At 35.6% G+C, this 13314-nt stretch overlaps 2 protein-coding genes across 2 annotated transcripts in view; one reads left to right on the top strand and one right to left on the bottom strand.

The window, feature by feature from the left end:
* The window catches only part of Asap (ArfGAP domain of ASAP), a 26958-nt gene extending 15141 nt beyond the window's left edge, over positions 1-11817 (bottom strand). Inside the window, exon 1 of the mRNA XM_089869323.1 lies at positions 11059-11817. Within this exon, the coding sequence (XP_089725449.1) occupies positions 11059-11184 (126 nt within the window). The 5' untranslated portion in view covers positions 11185-11817. The remainder of the gene's footprint in view (positions 1-11058) is intronic.
* LOC149691860 (E3 SUMO-protein ligase NSE2-like) lies at positions 11814-13069 on the top strand. The gene is made up of 3 exons (XM_089869338.1): positions 11814-12036; positions 12389-12821; positions 12901-13069. The coding sequence occupies exons 1-3, from the start codon at positions 11925-11927 to the stop codon at positions 13004-13006; spliced, it is 651 nt and encodes a 216-aa protein (XP_089725464.1). The 5' UTR covers positions 11814-11924; the 3' UTR covers positions 13007-13069.
* Positions 13070-13314: the final 245 nt, after the last annotated feature.

The raw sequence follows: 13314 nt of genomic DNA on the forward strand, positions 1-13314 counted from the left end.
TTAAGTAGTTCCGTTCGATTCAGTTCCAAACCCGTATACACACAAGCGACGCTCTAATAACAAATTACTGAAGTGGCAACCCTGAAGCGCATGCGCAGTTAAAATTAAGAAACGTTGGTTGGGATAAAATTTCTCTAACCAATTTTAGAGCACACTTTCAAATAAATCTTTGTATTCAACTAGATTCAAAGGTATACCCAACACCAAGCCAACACACATTAATGTCAGTTCTACACAATGACAAAAGGATCGAGCTACAAGTTGTGTCTACAACTCTACACACACTATAATGGGATCAAATGGAAATAAAACGTCATTTTAATGACAGTGTCTACGATCAGCGCACCCTCAAAAGAGGGTACTGGGGGAAATGGGTGAAAGGGGAGAGGAAAGATTAACTTTTGTCTAGAACGGTCGAACCCCCATAAAAGTACTTCTGAGCGTTGATCTTTTATATCTACTATTGTTAATACAATAGAAGTTCATAATATGAAGTAATTGAACTACCTTCAATTAAGAAATTTCCGAAAATACGACCAGAAGTTTATGAACTCCGACGCTTCTGGTAATTCCCATATAATAAACTACCGCTTACAATAGTCATGTTTGTCACTTTACAAGTATAATAAACAGCAACAAAAACAAAGTAAATAACGCTTCGCAGAAAATACCCGGCGTCTCAAGCAGGGTTCGTACAACTTTTTGGAGAAAAAAAAAACTGATTTTTATCCTTTTCCCTAATTTAGTTTAACTTTTAGTCAACAACTGCAGATTTTCTAGATTTACGTGAAATCCTACATGGGTAGCACAGCCATTGAAGACACTACTATAATAGGGTTCATACAACTTTTGAAAAACAAATTTCCCTGAGATTTCCAGGTTTTTCCCCATATACTTCCCTGAATTTTCTGTGTTTTTCTCGTATATGGAGTATCCTATGGAGCAAATGTTAACGAAGTAGGGGGGGGGGTGCAAATATGACTATTAGATAATCAAAGGACATCCCTGTATCTCTAATATAACCACAGTTATGAGCCTCCAAAGTTTAGTGTAATATTAATCCTATGGGTATGTTTATGAACATTTTACCATAAGTTTATAAGATATGTTCCATAAGTATGTCACTACCCATACTTCGTAATGTTAGAGGCTTAATGAGAGCTAGTTCAAGAACGACGTGAGAATTGACTACACTCGGTTTTGCAGTCCATACTCCTCTTTAGTCTGTACTAAGCCTTTGACAGCGCCTCACTAGGCGTCACTTTACGAGATTCTATGACGTTTCACCTACGTCACTTCATGACAAGCTCTCATTAAGGAATGACACACTTATGGAACATATCTTATAAACTTATGATTTTACTTAATTACTTGGTCCCTGTTTGTCGTAGTCCTACGTTTTTAGTATGGTTGGATGGGGGATAAATTGGACTATAACATACTCAAAGGACATCCTTATATCTCTAGTAGAACCAGTGTTATGAGCCTCCAAAGTTTAGTGTAATGTTAACACTACGGAGGGTATGTTTATGAACATTTTGCTTAATTACTCGGCCACTGTTTGACACAAATTTCCCTGAATTTTACTAAAAATTCTAAATTTCTCTGAGGTTTTTGTCAACTATTTATTTCCCTGATTTTTCCAGGTTTGTATGAACCCTGTATAACAACTGCGAATGACAGGCTTCTGTTAACACGCGTAGTTCCCCTTATAATAAGGGAATAAATAGAGGTGCTAACCACTTAGCGTAATCGGTGTACACGGCTGTGCCTTTGACTGCACAAAAACTATTACGTTAGCCTGCCTCTGACAGTGCTAAAATGATTACACGTTAGCCTGCATTTGACAGTGATAAATTGATTACGCGTAATGGGTGTACAGGGACTTTAAGAGTGGTTAGCCCCTCGGAAGGAATGGAAACTGAAATATTCAGACACTGAGCGGTGGGTAGTTAGAGACGGTATAACATGATCGACCACGCATTACTCCGGGTAACAACCAAACCACTCTTCCTTGGTCTAGTAGGTCTACCAAAGAGAGAGAGAGGAGAGAGAGACAGACAGTGGGAGAAAGAGAGAGAGAGAGAGAGAGAGAGAGAGAGAGAGAGAGAGAGAGAGAGAGAGAGAGAGAGAGAGAGAGAGAGAGAGAGAGAGAGAGAGAGAGAGAGAGAGAGAGAGAGAGAGAGAGAGTCCTCAGGATATAATGATAAATTCAGTGTCTTTTCACTACAATAAGTGAGCTTGTTATGACGGAACTATGCTCATGGGTGGAGTTACAGCAACAAACGGAAATCACCCCCCACCCCCAAAAGAACCTAAGAAGAAACAGGATACGGTGGTGGTGGTCATTGTCTTTCACTTTTATAATAACGGATATTCCAGAAAATTGGATTTTTGGTAACTTGGTTCTATAAGTGGCGCGAAAAAAAAAAAGCTTATTTATACTTAATTTTTGCTAAATTATGGATATATACAGGGTGTTACAATTGCGAAAAGGGAGGTTTACTAAAGGACCGAAGTACAGTGGGATGGTTCTATGGGAAATCAATTTTGAGTCGAAAATGTAACTTCTATCAGAAGTAAATAATACTTCTCTTCGAGAGAAGTGTACCACCACAAAGCGAGTGGGGTAGTTGAAACATAATTCTTCCCAACATCAGGAGCAACGTTAATTATAGCAAGGTTACTAAACCGAATCACATACGCAAGATAAATAGTTCCTTCATCATTACTCTATTAGGTAACGCTCAAATATTTGGCAAATTGGGCTTGTGCAAGGACTTTTTCCCACGTCAAGACGAGGTAAGTTTGTGGGTTGATTGCTACCTGGATTTAGTACCATCAAACAGTTATAGAAGTCACCCTAGCACGGTGCGATAGTTACCAATTTGATGAGAGGGAGAACCTGGGAAGAATCATGTTACATAACTTAAGTATTAAGATAATACAGAGTGTGATACTTCTTCCATTATCACCTTCTGCTTCTATAACATTTTGTCACAAAGGAAAACCCCCTAAACAAGTTATGATCAATAATGTTTTACGGATGACCCCTTAATTAAATTAGAAATCATTGTCTTTCGGGCGGGTTTATAACTTAAATTTTTTACTTCCAAATACTTCTGTATCCGAAATTTCCGAATCAATGAAAAATGAAACAAAAATTATTTCCAAACAGAATACTTGGTAAATGCAAAGCAAATGAGGTCAGCTTAGGTCACAGACGCTACTTTAAAAATATATATAAATATAAACTCATAAACTCGACTGAAAGTCAGTCAATGTTTATTTTACTGACAGGTTTTCCAAGCTTAGATAAAATAAATGGTTGAAGACATGACTGGAAAGAACCATCAGTCGTCGCTCGCTCTCTCTTTTTTATATAGATAGCTAGTGAGGTAACCTCGCCTACATATTTTCCATAATTTATTCAAAGAAATACTTTCGAAAGCTTAAAAAAGAGAGAGAGAAAAAAGGAATATTTTCAGAATTTTTTTTTCTTTTTTCCACTTTATTATTATTCGTGACTAGCTGAGGTATAGAAGAAAAATAGGAGAAATTTTAACGGCGTCCATTTTTGTATGGAAATTTCTTTATCCTAACCCTAACCCATGCACTGTCTTGAAAAAGTCGAGAGATTTAGCTTTTTGGAATTTAAAAGAATCGTGAACTTCAATACGTTTTTTTATAAAGATTATTTTTTAAAAAAGATTTTCTAATCGGTATGAAAAAATCGTGAGTGTTGTTTAAGATTACAAACTAAGGTTCAAGAACAACTTTCAAAGTTTTGGAACATTGCGTAATAATCCGCTTAAAACTTTATATAAAAAGATTGCAAACTGCGCTTGGTCAAACCATAAGTTTATAAGTGATATGTTTCTACCATAAGTATGACACTACCTATACAAGTTCGTAATGCTACTGAGAGACTTACAACTCGAGCTAGTTCTAGCAGAACGATAAACGAGAATTGAATACACTCGGTTAATTAGTTTTGCAGGACTTCCATCTAGGTCCTATTTAGTCTGCATTACTAAGCCTTTGACAGCGCCAAAACCAGGCGTCTTCGTTTTACCCCGAATCTACGACCTACGTCATTCACTTCATGACAATCTCCAGTTTGTAACCAGTGACAAACTTATGGAAGGAACATATCTTATGAACTTATGGTCAAATCTACATCGTCTCCTCAATATTTCCAAAGAAAATTTATTACGTTTCCAATAAGAATGTTCGTTCTAGATTTGTTACTGAAGTGGAAAAAGCCAAGCCAAAAAGGACGCGTTAAGTATTTATTTTTTTTCAAATACAAAATGTTTTTCAGACCATGAATTGATCTAAGATATAATAATGGAGAGTTTTAGACAAGGGGTAGCCAACCTTTTTCGGCTAAAGGGCCAAATTCGAAAATTATAAAAAATGTCGCGGGCCCAGAGTTTCAAATTTAAAATTAATAGCGCAGAAATTAAGTGCATAACCACTTGTATATTTAAATCTGATTGCACAAAACAGCCAAATAGGGGGGAAACGGGTATATACAGGGTGTTTCTGAAAAGTCCATCAATAATGAAGTAGCGTGTTTATTGGGCTATTTTGAGTCGAAAATGTTCTATGACATTTTACCGTCCCAGCCACTGTTTTTGAGTTATGCTTTGAATGTTTTAGGGATGATCCCTTAATTAAATTACTGTTCTATTTCAATTTTCTAATTAAATTTAAGGGGTCATACGTAAATTACTCCAATTCCAACTTGAAAACAGTGGCTCGGACGGAAAATAGTCATAGAACATTTTCGACTCAAAATGTTCCAATAAACACGTCCCTTCATTATTGATGGACCTTTCAAAAACACCCTGTATATAAAATGGATGAAGCAACAAAATCCAAACAATTAGGTTCGGTGGTTGCGTATGGCCCGCGGGTCGCGTGTTGGCCATCTCTGGTTTAAGAAATGCACTAAAAACGTAGTTGAGACTTTTGGCGCGAGAAACAACACCGGGCGCACGTGCTTTGAAATTTAAATTAAGTAAAAATCATGTCAACAACATCAATACTCCTTCAACCAAAGAAAACGCTAAAAATAATATTTCCTTAATTTCCCAATAAAGATTTTTGGAAACTAAAATATAATTCACAAATATATTAATATTAACGTCAGCGATTGCGCTAGAAACCGGAAGTGGAAAAACGATATTTTCTTTTTTCTTGGGAACAGTAGGCGTCTTTATTACGTAAGAAATAAAAGGCATAGACAAGGAAGAAATGAAGGATAAAGATGGGCTGTACTTTGACTTATAGCTTCTGGACATATTCCCACCCTTGATATTTGAAAGGTCTCTCATCATCGTAACGGCGATCGCAATTAGTGATCCTATTTTTTAAAGCCACTCAACCAACCACCGAGCGGAGAATAATGATGAAGACGACGGGCATACCGGTATGTTTTAAATTAGAAAAATAAACGTATCATAGGGACGACAATTCAAACTTTTAGATAAAAACTTATTTCGCTGGTATTTCCAGGTTCTTTCACAGATATTTGACAAAATATTTCAATGTTTTAACACAGTTATTTCACTCAAAATTTTCCCAGTTTTTTCCACAGATATATCGCCAAAAATTTAAAGGTTTTTTCCACAGATATATCGCCAAAAATTTAAAGGTTTTTTCCACAGATATATCGCCAAACATTTAAAGGTTTTTTCCACAGATATATCGCCAAACATTTAAAGGTTTTTTCCACAGATATATCGCCAAAAATTTAAAGGTTTTTTCCACAGATATATCGCCAAAAATTTAAAGGTTTTTTCCACAGATATATCGCCAAAAATTTAAAGGTTTTTTCCACAGATATATCGCCAAAAATTTAAGTTTTTTCCACAGATATATCGCCAAAAATTTAAGTTTTTTCCACAGATATATCGCCAAAAATTTAAAAGTTTTTTCCACGGATATATCGCCAAAAATTTAAAGGTTTTTTCCACAGATATATCGCCAAAAATTTAAAGGTTTTTTCCACAGATGTATCGCCAAAAATTTAAAGGATTTTTTCACAGATATATCACCAAAAATGTAAAGGATTTTTTCACAGATACATCACCAAAAATGTAAAGGTTTTTTCCACAGATATATCACCAAAAATTTAAACAGGGTTATTTCACTGAAATTTCACTAAAAATTCCACGATTTAAACAGGGTTATTTAACTGAAATTTCAATGTTTCTTTCACAGATATTTCAGGTAAAAGACCATTAAAGGAATAGACAAGCCTACTTTTTTTCTCCTTGATATATTTATAAGTAGCGTAAGTGCAAAGATCCGGGTTTTATTTTTTAATTAGGATTCCAACTTTTCAATTAAATACCATTAATTAACTTATATGGGCGCCGCCATTGACCCCTGTAATGAAGCTTCTCTGTATGTTGTGTGACGTGTTAGGCCAAGCGATGATTGGCTCATACACTCCGCCAATAAGATAGCTCGTTTTACACGTAGTCTGCTGCTAGAAACGTTCCCTTAAATTTCGTTGTCTGGATCGTCTCACTCTTTTTAAAGTTATATTATTGGCCAACAGAGGGTGAGCAAGAGCCAATAAGATTTTAGACTAGGAAATTGGCGAAATTTTTGAAAATACAGAAAGGCACCTCACAGTATGGCCTAACGCGAAGGGGCCAGTGTATTACGTTACATGCTCATATCTTCCTTAATATTGTGGATAAATACGTGGTTTCAATTTTAAATATCCATATTTTTATATGATCTTTCCAATAAAAAATAAAAACTTCTAGGGTAGACCATTCCTTTAATATTTTAAAACGGGTCCACGAAAATATTAAACTTCACAAAATTCGCAGATTTATTTCTTTCAGCACAGTACGGTTTTTGTCAGACCAATAATTAAAAAAAAAAACAAACCATGTACATCATACGACGAGGCTAGAAAAAATTCATAATAACAGAACTTCCCTACGGAACATAATTTGTCTAAGCATATGATAAATTAGAAACGTGTTTTCGAACATGGTAATGAACTTGAAAGCAAGCGAGTTACCCATAAGAAAAATTTAAACGAAAAAACTTCTTTAAGTGGGTGGTTGCTCCATTATAAAACACACACCACAGACTTTCGGAAGACTAGAGACTTATTTACGCCTACTTTGAAAAAAGAATCATGACTCTAAAATCAAAATGAAGGGGATAAACTTGCACGTGAACTCGGTTAAAGAACTTTTGATGCTAAATATACTCGATACATTACGCATTTGATTGAAAAGGGGTGGTTTTATTTCCCCGAGTCTGAGTTACAGCATAAGATATGTTGCAATAAGTTTGTCACTGGTTACAAACTGGAGCTTGTCATGAAGTGAATGAGGTAGGTCATAGATTCGAGGTAAAGGGAGGGAGGCCTGGTTTTTGGCGCTGCCAAATTTGAGCTTAGTACAGACTAAATAGGAACTAGATGGACTGCAAAACTAACCGAATGTAGTACCCAATTCTCGCTTGTCGTTCTGCTGTAAGTCTCTCAGTAGCATTACGAACTATAGGTAGTGTCATACTTATGGAACATATCTCGTAGACTTATGATTATAGGAAATGGTCATGGATCACGACTGTCAAATTTGCATAAGTAGTATAAATCAAAGCTAACCGGTATTGAAATTGTATGTTGTGGTTTTTGAAAGATTATGGATGGGTTATGATTGGCATGATCATAATCAACTTCGATATTTAATACAATATTTTTCGATTCGAATTACCAAACTTTTCCATAGTCTATAATCTATTTCGAGTGATTTTCCACAAGGGACTTTCCCCGACTTTTTAGGGCAACATTCAAAGTTTGTTAATTTTGCAAATCCACGAATCTTTTCAGATTAAAATCCAATTCCCCGAATTCGACACAACTTTTATAATCCCCAACAATTTTTCATCAATTTTAAAATTCCCTAACAATTTTTCATCAATTTTAAAATTCCCTAACAATTTTTCATCAATTTTAAAATTCCCTGACAATGTTTGATAATTTTAAAAATTCCTTGAAAATATTTTATCAATTTCAACTTTCCCCGCGTTTTCCCTGAGCTGTTTTAAACATTTCATAAATAATTAAGTTTAATTTACTTTTCATAACCTTTTAAACATCTAAATACCATAGTTTTTGATTCAAATTTCACTACGGTAATAAACGATAGAAAAAAAGAACTGCGATAAATATCTGTAATTTTCAAAACTACGCGCTAATGAATGTCTACAAGACTACAATTTCTTAAAAAGCCTTTTTTCACTGGCAGACTGTGGACGGAGCACCCTTTCGAGTCTGGTGGGAGTGACTTCTAACCTTCAACAAATTGCGAAGCCGCATTAATTAACAGGGGCTTGTAAACTTAAAAGCAACAACACTTTTTTGGCGAACGATTAAGATTTTTATCTCAATAAAATTTAGTTTAAAACAGCTACAAAATAAAACAGAAGTTGTACGGGGTGACGCGAAAGACGAAAATAAATAGCCCTGATTGAGGATTGGGACTTTAATGAAATGAGTGGTTTGGCGCCTTTTGTCTAGCTACCATCCTAGATAATTAGTCAAGACATCCCTTTAATCTAGCCGGATTTGAATAGTCGCGATGAAAAACTTGGCAACGTTATCCAGGGAACAACTATAGGAACAGTAACTCTGAGAGGACGGACACTTGTTTATCCCAATGTTTGCGAGCTTTGTTTCGTAGCTTGCATTCAAGGGTGGCCAGAATATCCCTAATTTTGATCTAAACATAGAGAATATAAAGAATACTGGGAATTGACAGTAAATAACGCATGCTGAAAGGAAATATAGGAAATTTTATCTTTGAAATATTGGAAAATATAGGAGGAAATTGGTGTAAAAATTAGAAAGAAATTGATGAGAAATGAAGGATAGGAAGAATGTTTTATAGAGAAATTGATATCCATATATCAATTTTGTAGGAACCATATTATTATTGCAAATAAAAAATATCACTATCAGGAAAAATCTATCAGTGATAAAATTATCACATAGGTCATGACAATTAACTTATTTGTTTCACGGTTTATTAAGGAATTGGTTCATCACCTTCATTGGGGTTTGTTTAATAGTGTTCTTAGTTTTCAATTTTGAGTAGGCTATAAAAACCATATCGTGTTGAAATTATAGGATAATATAGGAATTATCATGAAATTATAGGATATTATAGAAATTATAGGAGAATATAGGAAATATAAGAAGAGCGGTGACCCTGCGCGTGACATTTCCGGATAAATACTAAACCATTAATAAAAAAAATAATTTAATTATAATAAAAAACGATCTGATTAATTCGTAACGATTTAAAATCAAGCTCTGTAAAATGTTTTTTAAGGTCAATGTCGATAAATAAAATATATTTTTATCATAAAACTGATAAAATTAACTAGGTTTTCTAATTTTTTCATTGACTTAATCAGTTAATCTAGAGTCAGCGTACCACTGGCACTAACAACCACAACCAACCACGTGGTTCCGTGTTTACAAAATTTCTTACGACATCTAATCTCTAATGTCGAGTTAAGGGGGTACCTTGATATCTAACAGGATTTTAGATATTAAACATGTGGGCTAAAAATATATTTAACTGCCTATTAACATTTGATTTAAATTATGATAACAAAAAAAAGGAATTAAAGCAAAAATCGGGAACACACGTAACGTGCAGAGAAAAACATCTGAGTCACTTAGTATATGAAATTCCTCCGTTTTATATTGCAATATAAACGATGATAAAAACTATGACAAAGCATCTAAAAGTAATGCAACCAACCCCCTTACAGTATACTTAATATTTTTCAAATCTAACACTAACATTTGTTCCGATAGATAGGGTTTAGCTTATCAAAGTATCAGTTCAAAGAACAAGTCACACGAATTTTTTTTTAGTGACGCATAGATATATTGTGCACTAAAGGGGCTAGAGAAATTTGCTACCCCATGTCTTAACTTTAACCGCGCATGCGCTTCAGTGTTGCCAAAATTTGTTATTTGTTACTTTATTGTATAAAGGTTTGGAACTGAATGATAATTACTGAATCAAAGCTTTCATTTTGTTGTAGATAGCATTTTGAATTGCACGAGTCACAAATGACTGAAAGGCGACAATTGTCTCAAAAGACAACTGTCAACTTTTCCCTGAGATTTGTCCTTTACTATTTTTGAATCAGTTTTTTCGTCGTAAAAAACGGAAATGCTGGGAAAATGGGTTTACAACTGGATATATAACAAAGTGGGGTGAGGTGGTATGCCTTTAATTCGGTAAAAAAAAACTTGGAAACCAGTTCTTTGGGAGGGGGAATCTTTGACAAGCGCTTCCTCTATGCCCAAAGCTATATTTTATAAGATGTAGTTTAGACCTAGACCCATAGCTTCCAGCAATTTTCCCATGTCTTATCTTTTAAGTAGAAAAAAATCCATAACATTGCCATGGGGAGAAACAACATTAACAACTTCCACGTTTGACACACAGACCCTTAACCTTACAGGCTCCCTTATTCCGAATTTTTCAAGATTAGGAGTCATATATTGATATACAGATACTATAATTATAAATTATTCTTTTAATCAGGACGTTCTGATAAAGTTACTGTTGATTAAACGAATTCTTCAAGACGCGACACCACATCATGGTGGTAAATAATTTATGTAAAAGAAACTGAGAACAATTGCGCCTGAAAGTTAGGAATTTTAACAGGGTAATGGAATACTACTGGCAAAAGACTGTGTTTACAACAGTACAACTACACCTTAAGTTGGCAAGCAAGCTGTGACTTTGTACACCGGCACAAGTACCTATGATGTGTCATTCTAAAGCTTATCTTGCTTAAGTTCATTATTCAACCATATACCCGATACCACGGAATAAAATATAAATACTCATCTTAAAAACATCCCTTTAGAATATCATTAGGGTTATTTAAACGTTGTTGTATAGTAAAATTAACAGAGTTTAACTTCAAACTCCGCTAAGCGCTAACACCGCCACCAAAAATTAAATGTTAAAATATATTCACCTCCTCCAGCAGGTTGATTGTTTGTCGACATTGTGGTAATTTCCCAACAAATGTTGATGTTGTGGGTGAATTATAATCTTCTTGGGTCTCTGCCACAAATTCAGCCACGCTCATTAATCCAGGCATGGCTGAGTTTTAAACGACGGAATTCACGAGGAATTCGCGTTAAATTAGCCTAAAAACTTCCAATAATATCCGAGGCTTAGCTAGTATGGGCGAGATGTTCAAGAATCGCGAAATTCTTCGCGACTATCACTAGTATTATTCCTTTGAAGAAGCCAAGGCCTAAGTCAAACTTTGATGGCCGCACACTCGCGAGTCGACTTCTAAGTTTTCTCGTTTCCCGATTTTATCGATAACTACATAGTTTCAATTTTTAAATGTATAATATATTCTACTAAATCACTACACTTTTTTCATGTTTTTGAAACGATAAAGCGTAAGAATATCTCACCAACTATATCCAAGACCACCCATACCACAAAGTAACCAAATTATCTGGCAGGCAGACTTGCGGAATAAAATAAACTCCGCTCGCGAGAACGTAAAAATAAAGGGGAGGGGTTTCGGGTTGCCTCCTTGACTTCTAAAACCACGTAGCTCGAGATAGCGATGAATGTTCCTGAGCAAATCAGCGAGCTAAAAAATCAATATTTAATCTTACGTGGTATTGGATATGACGTTGAAATTTGCAATGTCACGTGACTAAAATCGACCAACCATGGATGATAACGAGGTGATGACTGAATAACAAAACTTTTCCCGCCTTAACCATTTCGTCTGCTTTCAAACTTCAAATACAAATTTGGGACGTGTTTTGCTTTTTCTTTCTTTATTATAATTATTTAACAACGACATTGGCAGCGATGGACGCCGAACTTAGCAAAATTAAGTACGTTCAAGACGAATTAGCTACCGCAATGGAATTAATTGCTTCAATAGCCAGCGAATCCGTTAACAACCTGTCCTTAACAAAAGGTATTATTGTTATGTCAAATTATAGAGTAGTGTCGGTAGAGAGGGGAGTAGACGATGTATCCCTCCCTCTAGGCGCGCTTTTCTAAGAGGGGATACTGTACGCGCCTGGTAGGGGGGATGACACTGAGCTAAGAGATAGAAGGGTATGACGTTTGCATATGTAGAACTGACATTACTCTATTGTCAATTTGGGTGGGTGTTTGTCAGAAGGCCAGGCTACTTGGAGGAGAGAAAGCAGACGGGTTTCTGCAAAGGTTTCTGTAGTCCAAGTAACCCGGCCTCCTGGTGTAAATGGTATGAACCCTCCATGTGTGTAAACTATCTATAGCTCAGTATGAATAACGTTTCCCAGACGAAGACCAATTATTGGGTTTAAAAGACATTGCCGCGGCATTTGCCAAAGAAGATGAAGAGACTAGACTACTTTTTGAAGCCGCTCAAGCTACCAAAAGAAAAATTATAGCAGAGGGTATAGACAATCCTGATTTAGTTGAAGAACTGCTGAATGAAGCTATCAAGGAAGCCAGTCAAAAGGATGGAACAAAATCGCAAATGCACGCAACGTACGAAGGAATTTCCAAGTTTATTGATAAATCTCTTGGTGCTGAGGAAGAAGAAGCCACGGAACATGATGAATCTTTAATAATGACTGGCCATGTCAAACCAGACATTCCAAAGGACCCTATTTCTCAATGTGAAGTTAGAACTGCAGTAAGAAACATTCAGTGTAACCATGTCTATGACAAAGAGACAATCACTCAATACATCAGCAAAGGACCAAAGAGGTACATAGCCAGTGTTGGAAAATGTTTTAAAATACTGAATAAAACATTCTAATGTTATTTTTTAAATTTATTTTCAAAGATGTCCAGCTATTGCTTGTGAAAACAAAATGCTTCGTTTAGAAGACATGATACCAGATTTAGAAATTCAACGTATGATTGATCTCAAACATAAGAAATCCAAATGAATTTTTCTCACATATTTTTTTCACTGAAATAAAGATTTATTAAAAAACACTGAAATTAATCATTTGTGTTAAAATACAAAATAGGCCAAATCTCCTTTAAAAATATTGCAACTGCTGAGCGGCAGTGTTCAGGGGTGAAGGCAGTGTTCAGGGGTGAAGGCAGTGTTCAGGGGTGAAGGCAGTGTTCAGGGGTGAAGGCAGTGTTCAGGGGTGAAGGCAGTGTTCAGGGGTGAAGGCAGTGTTCAGGGGTGAAGGCAGTGTTCAGGGGTGAAGGCAGTGTTCAGGGGTGAAGGCAGTGTTCAGGGGTG

This window comes from Phalangium opilio, unplaced genomic scaffold (assembly GCF_054372755.1).
Source record: "Phalangium opilio isolate 3A_F unplaced genomic scaffold, DU_Popi_V2 ptg000025l_1, whole genome shotgun sequence".
NCBI classification, from domain to species: Eukaryota; Metazoa; Arthropoda; class Arachnida; order Opiliones; family Phalangiidae; genus Phalangium; species Phalangium opilio.

Excerpts from the sequence above, each read along its gene's own strand:
- LOC149691860 (XM_089869338.1), top strand. The coding sequence starts at position 11,925 with ATGGACGCCGAACTTAGCAAAATTAAGTACGTTCAAGACGAATTAGCT. Across the intron at positions 12,037-12,388 it reads CAACCTGTCCTTAACAAAAG|ACGAAGACCAATTATTGGGT; the intron begins GTATTATTGTTA and ends AACGTTTCCCAG. Across the intron at positions 12,822-12,900 it reads ATCAGCAAAGGACCAAAGAG|ATGTCCAGCTATTGCTTGTG; the intron begins GTACATAGCCAG and ends TTATTTTCAAAG.